Raw genomic sequence first — 25,832 nt, forward strand, 5'->3', positions numbered from 1 at the left:
CTCGCTTCACGGGGCTGAAGAAGCAGTTTATTGAGACGACACAGGAGGCGCAGTGGCCGCCCGCCGGGGCAGCCTCCCGCGTGTCCGCCGGCCTCGCGTGGACGGCCCGGCGGCCGCGGCGCCTCCACGCTCGCCGGCCTCACGCTCGCCCCGCGGTGTTACAAAAAACGGACGACAAACAATAAATAAAACTGTTACTCCTCGTTAAATATATTAACACCAACGATGTATAAATTAGGGAACAAATGTACAAACTATTTCACAAAGTGCTTCTCAAAATATATGCACGACATTCATTCGAGTTCTTGATGTAAGACATTTCCGGCCGAGGTCCGGGCCGGGTTTGCGGGGTCCTCTCAAGACGCGTTTACGCGGCCCCGAGGCGGGCGCAGGGGTGAGGCGGGTGCACCCCGGCGGGGTGCAGGGGTGAGGCAGGTGCACCCCGGCGGGGCGCAGGGGTGAGGCAGGTGCACCCCGGCGGGCGCAGGGGCGAGGCAGGTGCACCCCGAGGCGGGCGCGCCCCGAGACAGGGGAGAGGGAGGCGGGCTGTCTTCCCTCAGGGGGTTCTGGCCGTCAGCCTCGGGCGCTGGACCCCGCGTTCCCAGCGCGGGCCTCAGGGCCAGGGCAGTGCTGGCCAGGCGCTAAAGCGCCCCATGACGAAACAACTGATTCTTAAAAATCGTGAACAGCGCTCTCGGCGGCCTTAAACACCAAGGACTGGATATCGTCTTGTGTTTTCCTGGTAGCTCTTGAAAGAGACCCGCATTTACCCAACGGTGTTGAGAGAGAACCCACAGTGAGAGCCTGTGGCCCGTGTGAGGGCTGGCCAGGCGTCCGGCAACAGTGAGGTCCTGCCTGTGGTCCAGGTGAGGGCTGGCCAGGCGTGCGCGCCGCCTCAGTGGACAGGCTGCCTGTGGGGTTTCCCAAGCAGATTCTGACGTGGGGCTGATGTCGGGAAGCACGCGTCACTCAGGTTTCTCCGAGACCTGCACTCACGCGGCGGAGAACACGGTAACATTACCGGGCTCTTCAAACCGAACGTGATGCTGGTTATCCCCAAAAGGAGGGGGCACTCGCTTGGGGAGCTGGGCAGTGGGTCCCGGCAGAAGTAATCGGAACCACAGCCCGCCGCCGTCTGGAGCGCCGTGCTCTGTACAGAGGACGGGCGTATCCACCCCCAGCAATGCCCGTCAGCTACAGGCAAGCACCAAGGCCGTTCCTGGAGGACCGTGTCCCTGCCGGGGCCGGCACACAAGGCCCTCACGGACACGCGCACTTGGAAGACGCTCACTGATCCCTCTTCACTTCGTAGGACAAACACATGACACTTTTGGCTCAACAGGACTGGCAGGGCACGGCCATGAGCCAGCTCCGGGAGCCCATCCGCGGCCCGTCCAGGGGAAGCAGCTTTGTCCTTCCACTGAGTAAGACACTGGCCAACACAGAAGACAGCGCCAGCACCGGGGCCCAGGAAGCGGCTGCCACCCCGCCCCGACCACGGGGAGGGAGGAGGCTGCGCCCAGGGCTGTGCCGGGTCACGCCGGCCCCTGTGCCCGACCACGGAGGCACAGGGAGAAGCTGCCGCCCGGGGCTGTGCCGCCCGGGGCTGTGCCCGGGTCACGCGCAGGTGCAGTTGAAGAAAGTCACAGCCCACATTCCAACACGTGTGTGGGGAGAGAGCCGACCCTGGTCTGTTCCCATGAACACACGGATGAAGTGTGGGTAGCCACAGCCCATCGCTGGACAGAATCCCGTGATGACGAGACGACCCCGCAGCCAGCCAGAAGCATCGAGGGGCTGCGCACAGAGGAGGGACAGCCTCTCCATCGTGTCCAGCAGCACGCGGCCAGGCAGCCGCGGGGCACGTGCGGCCTCATACCCAGCATGGCGCCGGGCACAGCGGCCACCAGCACGTCACAGTTCACCGGAACTGCCGTCGGCCCGTGCACGCCCTGGACGGACACGCTGTACAAGTGCTCCAGGAACGCCCGTCCCCTACTGCTGGTAGTTCCCATACTGGCCCTGAAAGAGATCAACACAGATTATGCCTCGGCCGCTGTGAGTACAAGGTGGGGCAGACCCCACCGCCAGGCAACACGTGGGGGACGGGAGGAAGGAGGCGAAGACCGGCCGGCTCTGCGAGGCAGGCGGCCTGGCTCCCGGGTGGGACCGCCCCCCTCGGCTGAGCTTCAGGTCAGAGCCAGAGGGCTGAGCGCTACCCTGGGCTCACTGTGGCCGGGCAGGTGTCCTAGCCAGAGCCTCGCCTGACCCAGCCTCGAAGGGGTCTCCAGCCGCAGGTCTGAGCACCCCAGATGCCAGCCACACCTCCCGCCTCGTTGAAGTGGGAATGCAGGAAGTGGCCGAGGGTATGGGTTTGAGTCAATAGAAAATCTACAGCGCGTGCAGGTGGCCAGCGCCACCACGGGACTGGAGGCCCCGGGCGGGGGCGGGTCATCCGACCAAGACTGAGTCACTCCCCAGGTGCTTATCGGGCTTCCTGGAAACACCCAGCCCAGAAGCGAGGGAGGGGGGCTGCTGGGGTCTGTGCCTCCCTGGCCCGGGAGCCGCTTGTGAGCGGGAATGGGGTCTGATCAGCCTACCTGCTCCTCCACAGCTGGGTCAGAGGAAACCCCAAGACTGGAGGCCAACGGCGGAGAGCGGCAGTCCGGGCCACCCACGGTCAGGGCTGGCCCGGTGGGTCCCAGGGGGGCTTGTGTGTCTCCGTGAGCACCCACAGGCAGTGCCCAGAGACCCAGCCCTGAACCCAGCAGAGTCGATGCTGAGACTGGGGCCAGCAGCTCTCCGGAGAACACTACATACATCACTGTCGGGGAGGCGGACGGACACGCGTCCCAGAGTGGATTCCCCGTCTCCCTCGCTTGCGTCTCCTCTGCAGGCACAAAGGCGCCGTCTCCCAGGCCACACAATTAGGCCGGGACGCTCACCGCTTATTCCCAGGACCCTATCGAGGAAGGCCTCGCCCCGCCAGAACGAAGCCCCGCCTCTGATCTGCCCAGCCAGTGCTCCTCGGCAGGTGCAGCCAGGCCGCGCACAGCGCCAGCCGTGCTGGCCAGTTTCCCGCCTGCGCACAGCGGGGCAGACCTGCGCTCTGCCTCCCGGAGCCCGTGCTCTGCTGTCAGGAATTCTCTCGCCTCAGCTCCGTGGGGCCCCGCTCACCTGCCACCTTGGCAGGCACAGTCCCGCCTGGCTCCCTCCTCCAGTGCTTCCCCACATCTTTGCCCCAGGATGACACCACCTGTGCCTGCCCGCCCCCGATAAGGGCCGTGCTCTGTGCCTCTCCGTCCCCACCCCAGCAGACGCACAGTGGATGTTTGCAGAGTGAACGGAGGAACGGAGAGAATCCTGCCCGTGGGTCTAGCCGCCAGACAGAGGCCAGTGCAAACACAGAGTGACTTAAAGACCTCACGGCTCAGGACTCGCACTCCGGAGGGAGCCTGGAAGCCAGCGAGCTCTGCCTGATTGTTCCTGACGCCCGCAAGTGAGACCCTCGTCACGCCGCGACGGGCGCGTCTGCAAACACCCAGAACGCTTGCCTGCTCGTAGCCGTAGGGCCGCTGCTGCTGGGAGGACGGTCCGGCCTGTGACGCTCTGTAGCTTCCGTACTGCTGGCCTTGTCCCTGCTGGTAGCCGGAGTACTGCGAGGGGGCTCCCTGGGCAGGCCCTGAGAAGACACGGGGGCCGTGAGGCCAGGCTGCGCGTTAGCCGTCTGCAAATCTCCCCGGGAGCAGGTCCCTGCTCTCCCTCACTGTTAAGTCCGCGGTGAGAAGCCATGCAGCCCTGCACCAGCCCCCTGGGGCACCATGGCTGCACCCCCGCGCCAGAGCCAGGGCCACAGCCTCTCAGCACAGCGGTGCTTCCCGGATCAAGTGGTGCCGGGTCAGAGCCCACAGGGGGATGTGTGGTGCCGGGTCAGGGCCCTTGGGGGGATGCGTGGTGCCGGGTCAGAGCCCACGGGGGGATGCATGGTGCCGGGTCGGAGCCCACGGGGGGATGCGTGGTGCCGGGTCAGGGCCCTCGGGGGGGATGCGTGGTGCCGGGTCGGAGCCCACGGGGGGCTGCGTGGTGTCGGGTCAGAGCCCACGGGGGGATGCGTGGTGCCGGGTCGGAGCCCACGGGGGGATGCGTGGTGCCGGGTCGGAGCCCACGGGGGGATGAGTATTCCTGGTGAGCGCCCACAGAAGTACCTAAGTGGGAGAGGGGCACTTTCCTTCCGGAAGGTTCCACACAGCCCAGATAACCTCCCCAGGAGTGTGGGCTTCTGAAGCACAGGGAGGGGCCAGGGAGCCGGGATGGCAGCAGACAGCGCGTGGGCGTGGCCAGGGTGAGCTTGCACAGGCAGGCCCCACCTGGTCGTCCAAATCCCGTGCCCTGGCCCGTGTGAGAACAGCACACAGCCCGAGAGCTGCCACAAAGGGCCAGACCCGGCCCCTGCACACCGTCCTCCCAGGCCCGAGGCTCCCGGGAGACTGACAGGCGGGGTCTTGGGAAAGCAGTGAGGTCTGAACCCAGCGTGGAGTCTGGCCGGCTCCTCGCGTCCCAGCCACAACAAGCGTGCCATGGTCGCGCAGGCTGTGCTGGGTACCAGGGACTCTACCACCCGCAAACGACGCACAAGCAGGTCCCCTGGCCCGCGCCCGGTGACGGCAGCCTGCGTGCGGTGCAGCCCCTTACCGTAGGCCTGCTGCTGCCCGGGGTAGCTCTGCTGGTTGGGGTACTGCTGCTGTGAGTAGCTCTGCTGCTGGGCACCGCCCTGCTGGTAGCCGGCTTGCTGCTGGCTGTACTGGGAGTTTCCTGGGGGGGAGGCAGGGAGCTCATTCGCAGGCAGGAACGCCGGCCCCCGGTTCCCCGCCTGCCGCACGGGCACTGGGAGTCCCTGACCCGGGTCTGCGTCGGGGTGTCCTGTTTCACGACTCCAGCACCGCGCTGCGTGTTCTCGTGTAACTTCACAGACGGGAAGCCAGAGAAACGAAACGGTTCCCGCTACAGCGAAGACACACAGCGCCCCAAGCGCACGCGCGCAAGTCCTACGCCCGGGCTCTGAGCAGTGGGACTGGTGAGTCCGGAGCAGAGGGCAACGTGGACCCGGGGCCCGGGGGAGCAGGCAGGGCTGGCAGCGAGGCCTGCACAGGCCAGGGACGCGGACGGCCCCAGCAGCGGCAGGGGCACTGGGGCGGATTCCTATGGAGCCCCCAGGAGGAACCCGCCCAGCGACCCTCCGATCCCGCACTCCGGCCTACAGAACGTGCAGAGGTGGGTGCTGTGGTCCTTGGCTATGGCAGCCCCAGGAGGCCAGCACAGCCGGCCCGCTCCCAGGAGCACAGGCCCCTGCAGACTCCGCTGTGAGGGAAACCCCAGGCAGGGAGGCGCAGCCCTGGGACCCGAGGCCGAGGCCGGGGCACCGCGCCCAGGCGGAGCCGAGCGAGGCATGTCCTGCGTACAGGTCGCGAGGCAGGCCATCCTCTGGTCGTCCCCGCAGTCGAGAGCAGCAGCACGGATGAGAACCGGCAGCCAGCATTGGCAGGGCCCTGGCTGGGAAACGCGCACGGCGCCACCGGGGGCTCCCGTGAGTGGCGGTAGGACACCCCTCCTCCCAGGGCTGGGTGGAGGTTCAGGCGAGGCAGACCCCCGCTAAATGCCTCATTGTGGAAGAAGGCTGATGGCGGAGAGAAGGGCCTAAGCTGCTCTCAGGAGAGAGTAACCATGGCTCCGAGTCATCGCCGAGTTCAGGGGGACCATCAGCCAGGACGTGGGAGTCTTGTGGGAGGCGTCCCGAGGCCGGAGCTCCACCCACGGCCTCGTGGCACCCTTACGAACAGCAGACTCTCAGCGCAGCCTTGCTCTCTGTGGGCTTTGCTCCACCACACACGCCGAGGGCACCGTGTGCACTCCTGTGGCTGGGTGAGGTCGGTCCAGCACCAGCAGGCAAATCCCAGAAACGGCTCCCGGCCCAGTGGCTCACGCGCTGATCACGACGCCACGCCACACTGGAGGGCCTGGGTCTGAGTCCCAGCTCTGGCTCCCGGTCTCGGCTTCCTGGAGTGCACACAGCAGTGCTGGCTCAAGCACTCGGGTCCCAGCGTCCCCAAGGGAGACCCGGATGGAGTTCCTGGCTCCTGCTTCAGCCTCTACCCAGCCTACACCACCGTGGTCATTTGGGATTGAGTTGGCAGATGGGAGCTAGTGTCCTGTCTCAGATAAACTTGGGGGCCAGTGCTGTAGCTGGTAAAGCTGCCGCCTGTAGTGCTGGCATCCCATATGGGTGCCGGTTCAAGTCCCAGCTGTTCTACTTCCAATCAACTCCCTGCTAACGGCCTGGGAAAGCAGTGGAAAACGGCCCAAGTGCCTGGGGCCCTGCATCCACACAGGAGAACCAAAGCTCCTGGCTTTGGCCTGGCCCAGCCTTGGTTGTTGTGGCCATTTGGGGAGTGAACCAGCAGACGGAAGAGCTGTCTCTCTCTCTCTCTCTCTGTGACTCTGCAACTCTGCCTTTCAAATAAAGTGCATAAATCTTTTTTCTTTTTTAAAGTGTCCTAGGAGATACTGGAGACGCACAGTAAGAGGCCAGATTGTGAAGCTGGTATTGGGAGAGTCCAGAAATCCACTTTTCCAATTTTCTGGCTGTGACAAACTTTCCTTACAGTGTAAACTTTAAGTATTTTAAAACTGTATCTCAGCCGGCGCCGTGGCTCACAAGGCTAATCCTCCGCCTGCGGCGCCGGCACACCGGTTTCTAGTCCCGGTCGGGGCGCCGGATCCTGTCCCGGTTGCCCCTCTTCCAGGCCAGCTCTCTGCTGTGGCCAGGGAGTGCAGTGGAGGATGGCCCAAGTGCTTGGGCCCTGCACCCCATGGGAGACCAGGATAAGTACCTGGCTCCTGCCTTTGGATCAGCGCGGTGCGCCGGCTACAGCGTGCCAGCCATAGCAGCCACTGGAGGGTGAACCAACGGCAAAGGAAGACCTTTCTCTCTGTCTCTCTCTCTCACTGTGCACTCTGCCTGCCAAAAAAAAAAAAAAACAAACCTGGATCCTAGTACTACACTTTAAAAATACCAGCTTCACTGAGAGACAGCTCACACTGGAAAGGCTTAAGAACCTACTAGGGAAACTCAATTAGTTGCAAAGATAATAAACTAACAGGGGCTCCCACTCGGGGCGGGCGCGCGGGAGAAGCACCTTGGCTCCTCCAGACGCTCAGCACTGCGGACAGAGAGGCCCCGGCACCCCTCCCTCCGCCCGGCCAAGGCAAAGGAGGCCTCCAGCGAGGGCGGCAGACCTCAGTCCTTTTTCCCTAAGATTTGTTTAGTTGACAGTGAGAGCTACCGAGAGGAACAGAGATCTTCCACCCACTGGCTCTCTCTCCAGATGGCTACAAAGGCCAGGGCTGGGCCAGGCTGGAGCCAGGAGCTGCTTCCGGGCCTCCCACGTGGGTGCAGGGGCCGCTCCTGCTGCTTTCCCAGGCCACAGCAGGGAGCTGGATGGGAGCGGAGCAGCCGGAACCAGTGCCGACAGGAGACCCCGCTGTTGCAGGCAGTGCCTCCAGCAGCTACGCCGCAGCACCGGCCCCAAGTCCCTGGGTCTTCATCAGGCGCCTGATAACCGATGGGCGCCGTGGCAGGTTTCTCAGGGTTTGGATGCGTCTGGCAGCCTGCACGTTCTCACAATCTTTATTCGACAACAGCTGACGGCGACGATTCATCAGACTGGCCAGCTCTGCCTGGTACATAGCAGGCGCACAATAGATGTTAACAGGCCCAACATCAACAGATGGAGCCACAGGCTCTGAGAAGCAGCTCCAGCGCGAGGAGAGCCTGGCTCTCATCACCTGGAGAACCGCCCAGGTGACCCGGCACGGACAAGCGCCAGTGAACCCCAGCAGCCAGCTCTGTGGGGGCTGGAGGCACGGTCTGTGGGTGCCTGGGCAGACCATCAGGGCTGGAGGCATGGTCTGGGGGTGCCTGGGCAGACCATCAGGGCTGGAGGCACGGTCTGGGGGTGCCTGGGCAGACCATCAGGGCTGGAGGCATGGTCTGGGGGTGCCTGGGGAAACCATCAGGGCTGGAGGCATGGTCTGGGGGTGCCTGGGCAGACCATCAGGGCTGGAGGCATGGTCTGGGGGTGCCTGGGGAAACCATCAGGGCTGGAGGCATGGTCTGGGGGTGCCTGGGCAGACCATCAGGGCTGGAGGCATGGTCTGGGGGTGCCTGGGGAAACCATCAGGGCTGGAGGCATGGTCTGGGGGTGCCTGGGCAGACCATCAGGGCTGGAGGCACGGTCTGGGGGTGCCTGGGGAAACCATCAGGGCTGGAGGCACGGTCTGGGGGTGCCTGGGCAGACCATCAGGGCTGGAGGCACGGTCTGGGGGTGCCTGGGCAGACCATCAGGGCTGGAGGGCGCCTGGCCAGCTCCTTCGAGAACAGCTTGGAACAGCAGTGGTGGGTGGTGCGCCCTTCCCGGATCGCTGGCAAAGGAACCTTGTCTTCTACTTCTGAGACTCTCAGGGCATTCTGTGTTGTGGCTAACGGAAGGGATGGGCGGCACCGCTCGGCAAACACATCCTGCCTATTTACAAAGAGCGGGGGGGGGGGGTGGTGGTGCTTGGGGCAGCCCAGGCCAGGGTGCAGGGGTGCCGGGGTCAGGGTCCCAGCCCCGCCTCCGACTGCAGCTCCCTGCTAATGTGCACCCTGAGAGGCAGCAGGTGAGGGCTCGGGCAGGGGCCCCCGCGACCCCAATGGGCGACAGGTGGAGTTCTGGGCTCCTGACTTTGGCCTTGGACAGACCTGTTGCGGGCATTTGGGGAGTGAACCAGCAGATGGAAGATGTCTCTCCTCTGTCTCACGGTGTCCACCCCCTCCCCCCAGCCCCTGTCTCTCTGCCTTTCAGATAAGTAAAAATAAAAAACAAATGCTAGGAATGTGGTTGTAAAGGCAGCAGGTGCTGTTCCGAACGCCCAATCCTGGGAGGACGCGCCCGCCACTTGGTGAAACCCTGCAAAAGTCACGAGACAACAGGCAATGGAATCTAGGACGGGTGCAGACGGCGACGGCGACGGTGATGTGGCGATGGCATGATGGAGCTGGTGATGGCATGATGGTGATGGTGTGATGGTGACGGTGTCATGGTGATGGCATGATGGTGTTGGTGTGATGGTGGTGGGGTGATGGGGTGATGGCATGATGGTGACGGTGATCTGGCATGACGGTGACAGCAACAGTGACGGTGTTGGTGTGATGATGGGGTGGTGGTGATGTGATGGTGTTGGTGTGATGGTGATGTGGTGATGGTGTGATGGGTGATGGCATGATGGTGACGGTGTGATGACGATGGTGTGATGACAATGGTGTGATGGTAATGTGGTGACGGTGTTGGTGCGATGGTGACAGTGATCTGGCATAACGGTGACAGTGATGGTGTGATGACCAGTTTCTGAAGAGGCAACAAACTCCCACTGGGGAGATCAGGGAAGGAGGCCACTTCCACTCCTGCCCAGACTGCCTAGTCCCGTGGGCTTCGGTCGAGAGAGTGCATGAGGGGGGCTTACACCCCACGACCCTGCTGGGCACCTGCTGGGCTTTCAGGAGCTCCAGGGGGCCCCAGGGGCAGCAGCAGGGCCCTCAGCCACATCAGGGTGCACCTGGCTCCCTCAGCTGGGCCGATGCAGACCCCACTGCAACGGCAAACAACCGGCCTGTGGCTCCTGCTGCCGGGCCACCCTCTGCCACCAAGCACGGGGCCCTGCCCGACAGCGTCCCTGACGCCCCCATCAGCTGACCCGTCTCCCTCATTCCCCTCCTGGTTTGGCTGCCCAATTCCAAGGCCCTTCCTGCCTCTGGTCCTCTGCATGTCAGCATCCTCCAACACTTCTCTTTTTAAAGATTATTTGCTTAACTGAAAGACACGGTTAGAGAGAGATCTTCCCAGACGGCCTCCGCAGCCATGGCTGGGCCAGGCTGAAGCCGGGAGCCTGGAATGACAGCTCACCTCCCAAGCACTTGGAACCCCTTCTGCTGCTTTCCCAGGTGCATCAGCAGGGAGCTGAGTGGGAAGTGGAGCGGCCGGGACTTGAACCGGCACCCATGTGGGATGCTGGCTTCGAGATGGCGGCTGAACCCCAGCGCCGGCTGCCAGCACCCTCCAATTCTACAGACGCCACGGGGCTCCTGCCAGATGCCACCTCTCAGGAGCAACTCCAGGGCCTGCCACCCAGCTCACCTTTATCAAGCGTAACCTGTTTGGGGATCACGCTGCCGCCCCCTGCCTATGCAAGCAGGGTGGCTGGAACACCGGAGACCTGGTGATGCCAGGGCTGCGTCACACCCCTGCACGTCGCCCCCGTGGGAATCTAACCCACAACACGAACAAGGCACTCCTAAATGCAGGAGACTGCGCGACTGCAACCCGCCTGGGAGCCTCGGCCGTCAATGACGGGAGCGGGACACAGGCCGCGTCTCGGGGGCTGCACGGCCGTCTGAGGCAGGCGTCTGCGTGGCCGGGGCAGCATCAGCGCCCGCCCGAGGAGCACGGGAGGGCCCGAGGGCCGGCCCAGCTGGCAGCGCCACATTCGGCTCACGGACACTGGCCACGAGTGCCTTCATTCTGTCTTCTCTTCGTTTTACATTTTCAAAGAAATCTTGTTTTTTTTTTAATTGACTTTTTATTTGCAAAGCAGAAACAGAGAGAGAACAAAAGGTATCTTCCATTCGATGGTTCACTCCCCAAATGCTCCCAACAGCCAGGGCTGGGCCAGGCCAAAGCCAGGAGCCAGGAGCTCCACCCAGGTCTCCCACGCGGGCGCAGGGACCCGAGCACCTGAGCCGTCACTGGGCCCCCAGGGTGCGCATCGGTAGGAAGCTGGAGTCAGGACCCGACCCCGGACTCTCGGGGGCGACGCGGACATCCCAGGCAGCGGCTCTACCTCCAGCACTCGCCCGTCTTCCTTTTTTAGTTATTTTTTGTATTTATTTGACAGATAGAGTTAGACAGTGAGAAAGAGAGAGGGACAGAGAGAAAGGTCTTCCTTCTGTTGGTTCACCCCCCAAATGGCTGTTACGGCTGGCACTGCGCCGATCCAAAGCCAGGAGCCAGGTGCTTCCTCCTGGTCTCCCATGGGGTACAGGGCCCAAGCACTTGGGCCATCCTCCACTGCCTTCCCGGGCCACAGCAGAGAGCTGGACTGGAAGAGGAGCAACCATGACAGAATCCGGCACCCATGTGGGATGCCAGCGCCACAGGCGGAGGATTAACCAAGTGAGCCACGGCGCCGGCCCCTTTTTTTTTTTTAAGATTTATTTATTTGAAAGTCAGAGTTACACAGAGAGAGGAGGAGAGGCAGAGAGAGAGAGAGAGAGAGAGAGAGAGAGAGAGGTCTTCCATCCGCAGGTTCACTCCCCAGTTGGCCACAACAGAGCTGAGCTGATCTGAAGCCAGGAGCCAGGAGCTTCTTCCAGGTCTCCCACGTGGGTGCAGGGGCCCAAGCACTTGGGCCATCTTCCACTGCTTTCCCAGGCCACAGCAGAGAGCTGGACCAGAAGTGGAGCAGCCGGGCCTTGAGCCGGCGCCCATACGGGATGCCGGCGCCGCAGGCGGTGGCTGTACCCGCTACTCCACAGCGCCAGCCCCCTTTTTTAATCTTTACTTTTCTTCTCGCAGTTTCATGAAGATATAATGAAAACCAAAACTGCCTGTATTCCCAGGGTACAGCAGGAGGCTGGATGCACACACGCCTGGTGGTTTATTTCTCCACAACAGGCTGAGACCGTCAGCTTCAACAACAATGTTGCTCCTCCAACTCTTAAAAAAAAAAAAAAAGTCCAAACAAGAAAATTTGTAGCCAGTGAGAGTCTGCCGGCTGTGCACACTTGGCCACACGACACTGACAGCTGTCAGCTGCCCACACAGTGGGCCTAGGGCCATCGCCACGTGACTGTCACGGCCGGACTCAATGGGTGTGCAAGGTCACCACCGTCCACTCGGCTGTCCCGTCCATCGCGTGGGCGCCCCACACCACAGGGATGCCCGCGTGCAGGTCTGCCCGGCACTGCCCTCTCCTGGCTCAGCCTCTCACTGTGCCCCAGACAGCAGTGCCCAGAGAAGCACGGGGCAGCCAGCAGCAGGAACCAGGCCACAACGCCTGTGTGGGAGCAGGGACGGGCACCAGGTTAAGCGTCCTCCCAGGCCAGGCAGGCAGAGCGCGACAGGACCCAGGAAAAGACGGCGGGGTCTGAGCCCACGGCAAGGAGAACTTGTGAGGGCCGAGCGTGAGACTTCCCGCTCCCTGTGCAGCCGATGCCGCTGTGTGCACTCGGCCGCTTCCCAGGAAGTGAAACGTGGGCTCCCGCGACCCGGCGGCCCCACTTCTGGGAGCAGCCTGAAGAGCCAGCAGCAGGCCGGGAGGAGCCACCTGCAGGCGGCGTCCCCACGACAGCCAGAACGTGGACTGAGGGACACTGGCAGCTGTGCCCCAGCCACGTCCGACAGCTGCCGGGTCAGGCACAACCACGTCGACGATCCGGGGGCCGTGGTGGGGGTGGGGGTGGGGGTGGGGTGTGGACGGGAATCTGCAGATGGGCAGTGGTGATGGGGACACTTCATGCCAGTGGACCCTGTACTTAACCACGGTTAAGATGGGGCCAGCACCAAGGTGTAGCGGGCAAAGCCACTGCCTGGGACACAGGTGTCCCATGAGCCACCGGTTGTGTCCCGGCTGTTCCACTTCTGCTCCAGCTCCCTGCTATGCACCCGGGAAAGCAGTGGAGGGTGGCCCAGGTGCCCGGGCCCCTGCCACCACTTGGGAGACCCGGATGAAGCTCCTGGCTCCTGCAGCCAGCTGGGGAATGAACCAGTGGATGGAAGATCTCTGTCTCCCCCTCTAACTCTGCCTTTCAACAAATAACTCTTAAAAAGAGACAAAACGGTTGTTAGGATGGCAAACTTTGTTATGCAGTTTTTGTAACCATAAAAGCAGCATTCCAAGCTACCCGAGAGCGCGTGCTGCAGCCCCGTGTGGATCTCCCTCAGAGCCCCCGTTCACCGCTCCAGCCAGGGCGCCGGGGACCCGAGGCCACCGGGCCTGAGGGGACCAAGCGCTCTCCTCTGCGGCCAGCCTCCCACACCTGCCCACGAACTGACCGGTGCATCTCCTCCCCACTCCACGGCCGTGCAGCCCTGGCGGCTTGAGTGAGCCGTCGTGGGCGGAGCAGGAGTGACCGTCAGGGCCCCCAGCCCAGACGCGCTTCACCTGGCCAGGAGGGGCTTGAAGCCCTGGCCACACCAAGGCAGCCACAAACGTGCACCCTGGGCCGCTGGGGCCGGGCTTTGAGGAGCCTCAGGCTTGCCAGGGGCCCGCGTGTGCTTTGAGTCTGGGGCTCCCGGCGGCTCAGGGCCCCAGCAGGGCCACACGGCAGTGTCCCCCTCCCAACCGCGAACTCCCACACCCCGTGCCCCTGCCATGCTGTGCCCCCTCTCAGCGCGTGAGCCCTGCTGTGTGTGCACACACGTGCCCGCTGCCGTGTCAGGTCTCAGCATGAGCCCTCTGTGCGTGCACACACGTGCCCACTGCCATGTCAGGTCTCAGCGTGAGCCCTCTGTGTGTGCACACGTGTGCCTACTGCCATGTCAGATCTCAGAGTGTGAGCTCTCTGTGTGTGCACACGCGTGCCCACTGTCATGCCATATCAGGTCTCAGCGTGAGCCTTCTGTGTGTGTACACACGTGCCCGCCTCCACGTCAGGTCTCAGCATGAGCCTTCTGTGTGTGCACACGCGTGCCCGCCTCCACGTCAGATCTCAGCGTGTGAGCCCTCTGTGCGTGCACATGCGTGCCCACCTCCGTGTCAGGTCTCAGCATGAGCCTTCTGTGGGTGCACACGCGTGCCCACCTCTGTGTCAGGTCTCAGCGTGTGAGCCCTCTGTGCGTGCACACGTGTGCCCACCTCCGTGTCAGGTCTCAGCGTGTGAACCCTCTGTGCGTGCACACGCGTGCCCACTGTCGTTGTCAGGTCTCAGCGTGAGCCCTCTGTGTGTGCACACGTTTGCCTACTGCCGTGTCAGATCTCAGAATGTGAGCTCTCTGTGCGTGCACACGCATGCCCACTGTCATGCCATGTCAGGTCTCAGCGTGTGAGCCCTCTGTGTGTGCACACGCGTGCCCGCCTCTGTGTCAGGTCTCAGCGTGAGCCCTCTGTGTGTGCACATGTGTGTCCACTGCCATGTCAGGTCTCAGCGTGAGCCCTCTGTGTGTGCACACGCGTGCCCGCTGCCTGTCAGATCTCAGAGTGTGAGCTCTCTGTGAGTGCACACGCGTGTTCACTGTCATGCCATGTCAGGTCTCAGCGTGTGACCCCTCTGTGTGTGCACACACGTGCCCGCCTCTGTGTCAGGTCTCAGCGTGTGAGCCCTCTGTGCATGTACACGCGTGCCCACCTCCGTGTCAGGGCCCAGGGTCCTTACCTCCTTCGTAGTAGTGCTGCGTGGACTCCTCGAACGAGCGGTCATAGCTCTGCTCCGTGTAGGGCGACTGCTGGTAGGCGTAATCGCTGTGGCCTGCGAGACACCCATGGCCACCGTCAGCTCCTGTGCCCATGCCTGGGGTGAAGACGGAGCTGGACACGTGTCCATCTCCCCAGACTGACCACTCCCCGGCCTCACGGCCCTCGGCCTCCCCTGGAAGCGCAGGCGTCCGTTTCCGCTCCTTGCTGTCCCCGGAGGCCGAGTCCCCACGTGGAAGGAGGTGGAGCCCACCGGGTGCCCGTTTGGTGTGGGGACCACCTTCCCTTCTCACCACACGTCCAGGAGGGGGCGCTGTGACCTCGGGCACGTGCAGGGGATGGCTCTGCCTGCCCAACCCCTGCCCCGCGGCTTGGCTGATGCCGTTTTCCCGCCGGGCTCCTTTAAAGGCCACTGCCACCAACGAGCGGGCAGCTGAGGACGACAGGGACAGCGAGGAGCGGCTGCAGCCCCAGACGGTTCCCGGGGACCCCTGGGCTGGGGCTGCACCTCCCGGCCTCCCCTCCATCAGCTCTGGGAAGGGGGGCAGCACGTGCCCACGCTTCTCTGCGGAGGACATGCACTGTCCACTCAGGCCAGCCCTCGGCCTGCCCCACGTGTGCTCCACAAAGGGGCGCGTCGTGGGCTCCGCTGGTGAGAAGTTGGGGACCGTTCCTCCCCTCCCCCACAACCCCCTGGGGGAAGCCAGGACGGTGGGGACATGGAGGGGGTGCAGGATGTCAGGGAGCACACGCCAGCACGGCACACCCCAGGAGAAGCCGCGTCGGCATGGACCCTGCGCCCCAGAAGCCGGGTCGGCATGGACCCTGTGCCCCGGGGAAGCTGGGACATGGGGACCCTGTGCCCGGGGAAGCTGGGATGCCTGCGTGCCTTGGGCGCCCTGGCGGGGTGAGGGGCAGGGCCTCACCGTCCGGGTAGTACTGCTGGCTCATGGGCTCCGAGGCGCCCTGGCTGTGGCTGTACTGCTCGCTGTAGTACTCCTCCTGGCCCAGGTACTGCTGGGAAGAGCCTGCGGACGGGACAGTGACACTCAGGAGCCGGGAGCACCGTGCCCGAGCTCTCCAGACACAGAGACCTTCCTCACGGGCTCAGAAGCAGGGCCCAGGGCAGCCCTGCCCACAGAGTACCCCTTGGGGTCACCCCGGAGACGGGACCACCTGGAGCACAGCTCTTCACTCTCCTCCAACTCCCAGCCCTGAGAGGTGGCCTCAGACTGTGCCACCCACCCAGAGGAGCCCCCAGGGCACCGCGGCCCCTCCCCTGCTAATGTGGACAGACCCCAGGGCTGCCTTCCAGGGACCGTGGTCAGGGTCGGGGCCCGCGGGCGTTACCTTGCTGGGACGGCCGGTAGGGCGCCATGGGCCGCTGTCCCATCATGCCGCTCCCCTGGCCGCCTTGGCCCATCATGGCCATGGGTGACTGGCCCTGGTAGTGCTGGCTCCCGCCCTGCGCGGAGCTGTAGTGGGACGTGGCCGCAGGCTGGTGCATCATGGAAACTGCACGCGTGACAGAGCCCAGGGTGACTCCAGGGAGCTGCCCCGCCCCCGCCCCTGACCCTGAATCCGCCCCGTGCCGGCACTCGGCCCCGCTGCCGTGCGAGTCCGAGGCAGGGGCCGAGCTGCTGCCGGGGACGCCCACGTCGCCCCCCGCCCGGCGGACAACCTGGTTCGAGCCGCTCAGCCCTTCGGACGCCGGCTTCCTGCTAGCCACACCCTGGGAGGGAGCGGACGACGGCCCCGGTCCTCGGGTCCCCCCCCACGTGGACCCCGACTGGGCTCCCAGCCCCGGTCATCGTGGGCACGTGAGGAACGCACCGTGCATGGAAAATCTCTTTTTCTAGTAAAATAACAGAGTTTTCAGCGTGCTGGCGTTCAGCAGACAGGGCGAGAGACCCGGGGACGCACACGGCTCTGCCCGCTCCAGGCCACAGACCCAAGTTCTGCTCGTCCCTGCCCGAGGCGGGTCTCAGGGGGAGCGGCTTGTCTCTCTGGCCACCTCTGTGCCCTGTGTCCTCTGCACTGGCCGGGGGCCGGCCTGTCCCTTCACGGCGCCTGCCCAGAGTCCCCGGAGCAGCACTGCCCGAGGGAAGTGGGGCAGGAGCACGCCCCGACCACGGAACAGGTGCAACCAGCTCGGGGAGCAACAGGTCTGAGTCGATGCAGCCAAAGTCACCTCGCTGGGAGCTTCCCTGCCCTGAGGTCCCCGCGTCTCGTACACTCGGGGAGCGGAGTGACGTCACTCCCCATGTGGGCCCACGTGGCCAGCCCAGCTCGGGGCTCCCTCTGCCTGGCCCTACTTCCTCGCCTTGTCCGGGCCATGGGCCAGGCTGCAGCCCGCGGGGGACAACCAGCCCGGCGTCGACGCCCGGTGCCCTCCCTCCAGACCCACACCGGGGGCCGCCTTCTCCTCGGGACCCTTGCACAGCCCCCGTGAGCCAGGGCAGGACCCCCATGTCCCTCCCAGCACGGGGACACCCAGCCGGGCGCGGGCGGGTGAGTACCTGGGTTGGACGGCATGTTGATGTTGGTCCGAGACACGTAGCTGCTGATGGTGCCCTGGCCCTGCATGGGCACGGTCTGCGAGGTGGGTCCCGAGTGGCTGTAGCCGGGCCCCGTGCCGTGGCCGCCGCCCGACATGCTCATGGAGGTGGTGGGCAGCGTGCTCGGTGCCGTCTGCTGCATGGACACGTGGTTTGGACCTGCCAGGGCGGGGGGGGGGGGCGCCTGAGCTCCCAGCAGGCAGTTCGGGGGAGGGGGCGGGGCCGAGACCCCGCCACCCAGCCTGCAGCTCCGCCTCTGATTCCAGCTTCCGACCCTGGGAGGCCGCGATGGCTCAAATACTTCCCTTCCTGCCCCCCCCCCCACCGCGGGAGGTCTGGGTTGAGTCCCCGGCTCTCCCCTTCAGCCCGGGACACGGCCGGCACCGAGAGCCACACCAGTGAGTGAGAGATCTGCCTCTCCCCAGAAACAAAAAGTAACAAAACTGAGGCTGAAGTCAGCGAGCCACTGCCACGGCCACACAGGGTCAGCTGCTGCCCACGACGACTCGGATCTCGTGAGGATCTCCACGGAGCCCCGCACCTGCCGTCGGCACACACCTGCAGGCGGGCTTCACCCGCTGCGGACATGCACGGTGGCCACGCCCTCGGCTGCGCCCAGCCCCGTGGGGAGCGGCCCAACCCCTCGAGGGCTGCCCCCCCACGCCCGCTCACCGTTGCCGAGCTGGCCCTGCATGAGTGAGGACGGGGGCAGGCCCGAGCCGATGGCGTCGCTGAGGCTGCCCTGGGAGTGCAGGCCCTGGCTGGAGCCGCTCTGGGCCAGCGCTCCGGGGCCCAGGCTCATGTTCTGTGTCGGCGGCTGCGGGCAACAGGAAGGGTCATTTCAGGGAGGGGGCCGGCCGATGGAGGACGCCCACCACGAGCCCTCCAGAGAGCTGGCGGCCATGAGACGTGCTGCCGCGTCTCACGGCTGCCGGTGAACGGCTGTAGCCGACAGCTGCTGTCACACCCAGGGGGGTGACTGGGAGATCAGCCCGACAGCTCAGGCCAAGGCGGGGATGACAACCGGTGTCTGCGTAGACACCAGGACTCAACCGCCACACGGTGATCGACACACTGGACGTGGGGGACACCTGGGACCCTTTCAGCAGCCATCAGGCCACGCCCCTTCACCCTCGGGCTGAGCTGGCCAGGCGTCCCTGTGCCCCTCACCCAGACCCCTCTGCGCCCAGGGCCTGTGCACGAGCTGGCTCCCCTTGCCCCCACGCACCTGCTGGGCACACCGTTCCCCATCCCCCTTCCCCCCAGCTCTGGTCAGAGCGCGCTTACAAGCGGCCCCCGACCCTGCACTGTCCACAGCGGGCCGAGAAACCCAGCTCCCGGTGGGACCTGCTGGCACCCACAGGGCGGAGGCCCTGCTCCGACAGGCCCCACCGGCACCTCCCGGCATTCACGCCGTCACTTCCGGGGGCACCAGAGCGACGCCCCCTGGTGACACAGCAGTCCCGGCACCTCACTGCTGGCCGCACATCGAGGAAGCAGGGCCCCGGTCCCCGCGGCAGTGGTGGAGGAAACGCACTCAACAATCAAACGGCAGAGAAAAGCCGCGCAGTTAGCGAACAGCTGAGGTTCACGGCGCTGGGCTCCACGCGGAGCACGGCAGCCCACACGCGTGTGCTCTGGCGGTGCTGTCACGCGGGGAGCCCGAGCAAAAGCAGGCAGCCGCGGCCACCGCGTGAGGTCTGGATCTTCCAGGGGGTTCCTTCCCTTCCCTAAGGAGGGCCACCCAGGCTGGACCCGCCCGACGCCTTCATCACCCCGGCCCGCAGCACAGCTCGGCGCGAGGCGGGGGACTCCTGGCAGGGTGCCTGGCGCGAGCGGTACTCACGGCAGGGAGCAGCGACTGCATGTTCTGGTTGGAGTCGGCGATCGTGGCCAGGTACACCAGGTTCCGGTGCAGGATCTGCTGGTACCTGCGGGCGAGTCATGCGCCTGAGGCGGGGGACAGAGCTCGTGGACGGCCCTGGCGCCAGCCAGACCCCACCAGGACACCTGAGCAGGGCCCTCTGTGGCCCCCGAGGGGGGGCGGGGAGAGGTCCAGCTCCGCCCCCAGAACACTGGCGAGGACGAGGTGGTGGCACAGGGCGGTGTCCCTGAGTCCGTGCAGGGAACAGATGAGCAGAGGTGTGCGGAGGCCTGACGGCCACAGGGACAGAGCCCTCCTCCCGGGAGCCAGGAGCCCGCTGACTCCACACCGCAGCCCCCGAACCTGGGAGGACGTGGGCGACGGGAGCTGAACCGAGGCCCTCCTGTCACCCCGGTGGTCTCAGCCCTCCTGTCACCCCCGGGGATCTCAGCCCTCACCTGTCTCATCCCCAGGCCTCAGCCCTCCCCGTCACCCCCAGGCCTCAGCCCTCCTGTCACCCCCAGGAGTCTCAGCCCTCACCTGTCTCATCCCCGGGCCTCAGCCCTCCTGTCACCCCCAGGCCTCAGCCCTCCTGTCACCCCCAGGAGTCTCAGCCCTCCTGTCAGCCCCGGGTCTCAGCCCTCCTGTCACCCCCAGGTCTCAGCCCCTCCTGTCACCCCTGGGGGTCTCAGCCCTCCCCGTCACCCCCTAGGGATCTCAGCCCTCCCCGTCACCCTGGGGGTCTCAGCCCCCACCTGTCTCATCCCCAGGCCTCAGCCCCTCCTGTCACCCCCGGGTCTCAGCCCTCCCTGTCACCCTGGGGCCCAGCCCTCCCTGTGACACCTCCTGCTCTGGGCTGAGACTTCAGTTTGTAAACTTACGCTGGGTCAGGCCCTGGGGGTCAGTGTGGGTCCACCTGGAGGAGCTGCCCGCGTGTTGGGGCCAGGCCTCCCCAGAGTTTCCCTCCCCGCCCTGCTGCCCCGCCACCCCGGCGCCCGCCCCGCAGACTCCCTGGCGCCCTCTCCCCGCCGCCCCGAAGACTCCCGGCGCCCCCCGGCACTCACTGGGTGCAAGCGACCGTCTTGCCCGCCCCCGGCCCACCCCCGGCACTCACTGGGTGCACTCGGCTGTCTTGCCCGCCTCCGGCCCACCCCCGGCACTCACTGGGTGCACTCGGCCGTCTCGCCCGCCCCCGGCACTCACTGGGTGCACTCGGCCGTCTTGCCTTTGCTCTGGAAGTCCAGGATGCTCTGGATCAGGTGGTGGTTCTCATCCAGCATCTGCAGAGAGGCTGTGTCAGCGGGTGGCCCCGCCCAGTCGCCGCCGTGCTAGGCGCTGAGCCCCGGGGTGCCCCTCAGCCCTGGGTATGTCCACGGTAGGACCATGTCCATCCGGCAAGAGCCAGCCAAGAGGCTCACAAGGACGCCAGGACCCAGGGGCTCCGTGCCGGCCCACAGGCCCTCAAGGCCCGGTCACGCGAGGTGCAGCACAGCAGCCCCCCCCAGGGGGGGGTGAGAGGTGGGGGGAGGGGCTGCACAGACCCGGCCGGGCTGAGCCGAGCTCTGAGCTACACCGCCTCTCCCAGAGCGGAGACCCCGGAGGGCTCTACACGCTTCCGCCCGGCGGTCGCACGACGAGAGGCCACAGTGCCCAGGGCTGGGGCTGCCGGGTCCCGTGGCTGGCCCAGGGCACGTGTGGCCACTTCAGGTGTGCAGGAGTGCGGAGGAAGGTGCCGGCGGCTGCGAGGAGCCATTCACGGCCTGGGGAGACCCGGTGGGAGGCGATGGAGGACAGAGAGGAAGGGACGGCGGTGAGAAGTGCCACAGGCCAGGGGGCCGGGCTGTGGTCAGCGTGCCTGACACCAGGCAGGGGCAGGGTGAGCTGCTCACGGCCCGGACGTCACCACAGGGAGCGGTGGCGGCTTCCTCACCACACTGCGTGCCACAGGGCCTTCGCACAGAGGGAGGTGCCCTCTGTCCCCTCCAAAGGTCTCCAGGTGGACTCTGCAGGTCCCTGGGGCAGGTAGGGGGAGGGGTTGGGGTCAGGGACCACCGCAGTCCAGCGCGCAGGGGGAGGGGGACAGGGCTGGGGTCAGGGACCACCGCAGTTCAGCACACAGGGGGAGGGGTTGGGGTCAGGGACCGCCGCAGTCCAGTGCGCAGGCGGATGGGGCTGGGGTCAGGGACCACCACAGTCCAGCACACAGGGGGACAGGGCTGGGGTCAGGGACCGCCGCAGTCCAGTGCGCAGGGGGAGGGGGACAGGGCTGGGGTCAGGGACCACCGCAGTCCAGCACACGGGGGGAGGGGAACAGGGCTGGGGTCAGGGACCACCGCAGTCCAGCACACGGGGGACAGGGCTGGGGTCAGGGACCGCCTCAGTCCAGTGTGTCCCTCCACCCTGTGACTGCTGCCCGACCCTGGAGCACAGGCCCACAGGTCCTGGCTCAGCCCCTTCTGCCCCACAGCCTCCACTATTTGGGTTCGGCTCCTGTTGCTCCATTTTTTGGTAACTTCCAACAGCCTCCTCCCCAGTGTTCTCCCCACCGTGGCCAGCGAGCGGCTCCCAGCTGGGCAGAGGAGCTGTCCTGAGACAAGGAGACCACCAGGGGGCGCCGCCGGCCAGCGCTGCCTGCAGAGTGCACCTGCCCGCAGGGGAGGGCAGCTGCCCCCCGACCAGCGTGAAGAAGGAATGACCAGGACGCCCGGCTCCTCCGCTCGAGACCACCCTTAGACGGCCTCCTGGACTAACTGCAGGGCAGGCGTTTTCTCCAACACACCGAACGCTGACCACGGAGGCCGCTCACGCCAATGCCACGGAGGGGGTGCGCGTCAGGCACGCGGGTGATGAGGCAGGCAGGCAGTGTGCTGGGGCAGGGGGGGGGGCTGCACACCCAGCGCCAAGAGTCCCGCCCCGGGACAGCCAGGACGCATCAGGGAAAGGGGCCGGGCCCAGATCGGCCAGGAGCGAGGCCTGCCGAAGGCAACGTGCAGAAGGGCAGAGTGGGGGGCGAGGCGGTGGCAGCAGCACACGGCGCAGTGGGATGGAACCCCCGGGGCCCAGGGCTTCCGACCAACGCCGCTGGGCGCCGAGCCTGCCGCGCAGGAGGTGGAGGCGCCACGGAAACGGACAGCCAGGCAGGAGAGAGGCCGGGACACTGCACTGAGGCGGACACACCCAGGGAGAAGCCCCGGGGCACCACAGGCCAGGGTCAGGCCTGGCGTGGGACACACGGGGCCACCACCAGCTATGAGGCCGAAACCTGAGCAAATCGGCACAAAAAGGCAACTGTAAAAGCTGATGGGAAAATATCTTCACGGAGCCATGAAAAAGACGAGCGCCGCACAGAGAAGGCGGGAGCAGGACAGAGCACGCCTAGAACACGCCAGGCAGACAGGACCCCACGTAGGGCAGCAGACGGAGGCCGAGGGAAACTCCTCACGAGGGCCGGGTGCGAGAAGACGCACCGGGCCCCTGCCGCCCGCCCCCTGGGCCCCCGAGGAGGAAACTCAGCGGAGGCGTCCAGCACTCGTCCAGGAGTGGACGCAGGGCCAAGGACGCCGTCCAGGAGTGGACGCAGGGCCAAGGACGCCGTCCAGGAATGCACACGGGGCAGAAGGACACGCGTACACACCCGCGGGGCCCCCACCAGGGGCAAAGGGATCCGGCGGCCACAGAAGAGCAGAGCGCACCTGTGGGCTGAACCCCGGCAGCACCGAGCTTCCACACAGGCCTGGAAGCTGCAGACACAGGAGCTGCGACCTGACCCTGCGGGACGCGTGCAGGGGCGGGACCTGACCCCGAGTGACAGGTGGAGGGGCGGGGACCCTGCCCTGAGTGACAGGTGGAGGGCGGGGACCTGGCCCTAAGTGACAGGTGGAGGGGCGGGGACCCTGCCCTGAGTGACAGGCGGAGGGCGGGGACCTGGCCCTGAGTGACAGGTGGAGGGCGGGGACCCTGCCCTGAGTGACGGGTGGAGGGGCGGGGACCCTGCCCTGAGTGACGGGTGGAGGGGTGGGGACCCTGCCCTGAGTGACAGGTGGAGGGCAGGGACCTGGCCTTGAGTGACAGGTGGAGGGGGGGGGACCTGGCCCTGAGTGACAGGTGGAGGGCAGGGACTTAACCCTGAGTGACAGGTGGGGGGCGGGGACCCTGCCCTGAGTGACAGGTGGAGGGCGGGGACCTGGCCCTGAGTGAGGGGTGGGGGTGGGGGGGGACCCTGCCCTGAGTGACAGGTGGAGGGGGGGGACCCTGCCCTGAGTGACAGGTGGAGGGCGGGGCCTGACCCCGAGTGACGGGTGGAGGGCGGGGACCTGGCCCTGAGTGACAGGTGGAGGGGGGGGGACCCTGCCCTGAGTGACAGGTGGAGGGCGGGGACCCTGCCCTGAGTGACAGGTGGAGGGCGGGGACCTGGCCCTGAGTGACGGGTGGAGGGCGGGGACCTGGCCCTGAGTGACAGGTGGAGGGCGGGGACTTAACCCTGAGTGACAGGTGGGGGGCGGGGACCCTGCCCTGAGTGACGGGTGGAGGGCGGGGACCTGGCCCTGAGTGAGGGGTGGAGGGGGGGGACCCTGCCCTGAGTGACAGGTGGAGGGAGGGACCCTGCCCTGAGTGACAGGTGGAGGGCGGGGACCTGACCCCGAGTGACGGGTGGAGGGCGGGGACCTGGCCCTGAATGACAGGTGGAGGGGGGGGACCCTGCCTTGAGTGACAGGTGGAGGGCGGGGACCCTCACTGAGTGACGGGTGGAGGGCGGGGACTTAACCCTGAGTGACAGGTGGGGGGCGGAGACCCTGCCCTGAGTGACAGGTGGAGGGCGGGGACCTGGCCCTGAGTGACGGGTGGAGGGCGGGGACTTAACCCTGAGTGACAGGTGGGGGGCGGGGACCCTGCCCTGAGTGACAGGTGGAGGGCGGGGACCCTGCCCTGAGTGACGGGTGGAGGGGAGCACCCCTAAGCCTGAGTCAGTTTTGCAGAACACCGAGGGAGCACGTGGGCAGGAGGAAGGGACGTTCTGCCCGACCGTCAGGACACGGCACAGGGCACTCTGTAACTGACCGGTGTGTGCTGCAACAGCCGCCCAGCCGCCCAGCCGCTGTGCGAGGGGTCCTGCCTGTCTGTGACGCCCCACGGAAGCTCCGGAGGAAGAGCGCGGCAGTCTGGTCCCCAGTGCAGCCGCCGCGCCCTGGTTACCGAGTCCCGAGTCCGGGGAAGCCGGGGCGCCACGCCCACGGGCTGCTCTTGGGGGTCAGGTGGACGGGCAGGAGACAGCGCGCGCGGCATCTGGGCAACCCGGGGAAGGTGGCGTGGGAATTCTTCCTTAGGGAGCTACAAAAGGACACGCTCGGACAGAACTAGGGCGCAAACCCCAGAACCAGGAGACTCAAGGCCCAGGGAGACCCCAGAGGTGTCCAGGGAACAGGAGGCGCCCAGGAGAGGGGGCCCTGGCAGCGACCGAGGGCACCTTTGCTGGGGGCGGCCAGCGACAGGCGAGCGCCCAGACGGCCGGCTCCAGGGCCCCAGCGCCCGCCACGCCAGCCCTGGCCGCTCTGGGATAGGGGAGGGGGTACAGTGTGGGAGGAGGACCCACAATAGCAAAGCCTCCCTTTCCCGGAGGCCCCCAGGACTGAAGCGGCCACTTCGGGCGCTAAGAGCAAGGGGTGCTGCTGGGAGTGGAAGCAAGGTGGAAAAGCACCCCAACATTTAACACGAGCCTGAGCACCCCAACATTTAACACGAGCCATGAGCACCCCAACATTTAACACGAGCCCTGAGCACCCCAACGTTTAACACGAGCCATGAACACTCCAACATTTAACACGAGCCCTGAACACCCCAATGCACCCCAACGTTTAACATGAGCCGTGAGCACCCCAACGTTTAACACGAGCCCCCCAACATTTAACACGAGCCCCCCGAGCACCCCAACGTTTAACACAAGCCATGAGCACCCCAACATTTAACACGAGCTCCTAGCACCCCAACGTTTAACACGAGCCGTGAGCACCCCAACATTTAACACGAACCGTGAGCACCCCAATGTTTAACACGAGCCGTGAGCACCCCAATGTTTAACATGAGCCGTGAGCACCCCAATGTTTAACACAGGCCCCAGCAGCCTCTGATTCTTGACTTTAAAAATTGATTTGTTGGAGCCGGCGCCGCGGCTCACTAGGCTAATCCTCCGCCTGCAGCGCTGGCACCCCAGGTTCTAGTCCCGGTCGGGGCGCCGGATTCTGTCCCGGTTGCCCCTCTTCCAGGCCAGCTCTCTGCTGTGGCCCGGGAGTGCAGTGGAAGATGGCCCAAGTGCTTGGGCCCTGCACCCCATGGGAGACCAGGAGAAGCACCTGGCTCCTGGCTTCGGATACGTGCAGTACGCCAGCCGCAATGCACCGACCGTGGCGGCCATTGGAAGGTGAACCAACGGCAAAGGAAGACCTTTCTCTCTGTCTCTCTCTCACTGTCCACTCTGCCTGTCAAAAAAAATTTTTTTTTGATTTGTTGAAAGGCAGAGTGAGAGACGGATCTCCATTCACGGGTTCACTCCCCAAACGCTCACAACGGCTGGACTCCATCTGTGTCCCCACATGGGTTCAAGGCCCCGCACCTGGGCCGTCCTCCGCCGCTCCCCCAGGCTTGTTAGCAGGGAGCTGGGTCAGAACCAGAGTGGCTGGGACTCAAACCTGCGCCCTGGGCTGGGTGCCCGCTGCGCCCCTTTCTGATTCTTTACTTGCAAGGTCCGGGTGGGGGTGGAACCCAGGGTCATGAAGCCAGGAGCGGTCAGTCCTTCCCCCCACCCTGCACCCGGCGGTCACCGTGGCAACCCACCAGTCAGGGCATCAAGGGCACTGGACTTGGCAGTCAGGACTGAGAAAGGACGAGGGGCTTGCGGGGTGGGGGCTCCAGGC

General features: G+C 65.5%; 1 protein-coding gene across 5 annotated transcripts in view; it reads right to left on the reverse strand.

The window, feature by feature from the left end:
- Window positions 1–5: 5 nt before the first annotated feature.
- SS18L1 (SS18L1 subunit of BAF chromatin remodeling complex) overlaps window positions 6–25,832 on the reverse strand; it is a 32,273-nt gene continuing 6,446 nt past the window's right edge. Inside the window, exons 2-11 of one of the 5 annotated variants that reach the window (XM_051839645.2) lie at window positions 20,128–20,204; window positions 18,907–18,991; window positions 17,733–17,877; window positions 17,022–17,219; window positions 15,853–16,017; window positions 15,429–15,530; window positions 14,465–14,557; window positions 4,693–4,812; window positions 3,555–3,682; window positions 6–2,022 (exon numbers count right to left, since the gene is read on the reverse strand). In XM_051839645.2, coding sequence (XP_051695605.1) covers window positions 1,996–2,022; window positions 3,555–3,682; window positions 4,693–4,812; window positions 14,465–14,557; window positions 15,429–15,530; window positions 15,853–16,017; window positions 17,022–17,219; window positions 17,733–17,877; window positions 18,907–18,991; window positions 20,128–20,204 — 1,140 coding nt within the window. In that variant the 3' untranslated portion in view covers window positions 6–1,995. The other 4 variants (XM_051839662.2, XM_051839663.2, XM_070051640.1 and 1 more) reach the window with 4 other exon arrangements.

The sequence above is a fragment of the Oryctolagus cuniculus genome, chromosome 11, assembly GCF_964237555.1.
Source record: "Oryctolagus cuniculus chromosome 11, mOryCun1.1, whole genome shotgun sequence".
Classification (NCBI taxonomy): domain Eukaryota; kingdom Metazoa; phylum Chordata; class Mammalia; order Lagomorpha; family Leporidae; genus Oryctolagus; species Oryctolagus cuniculus.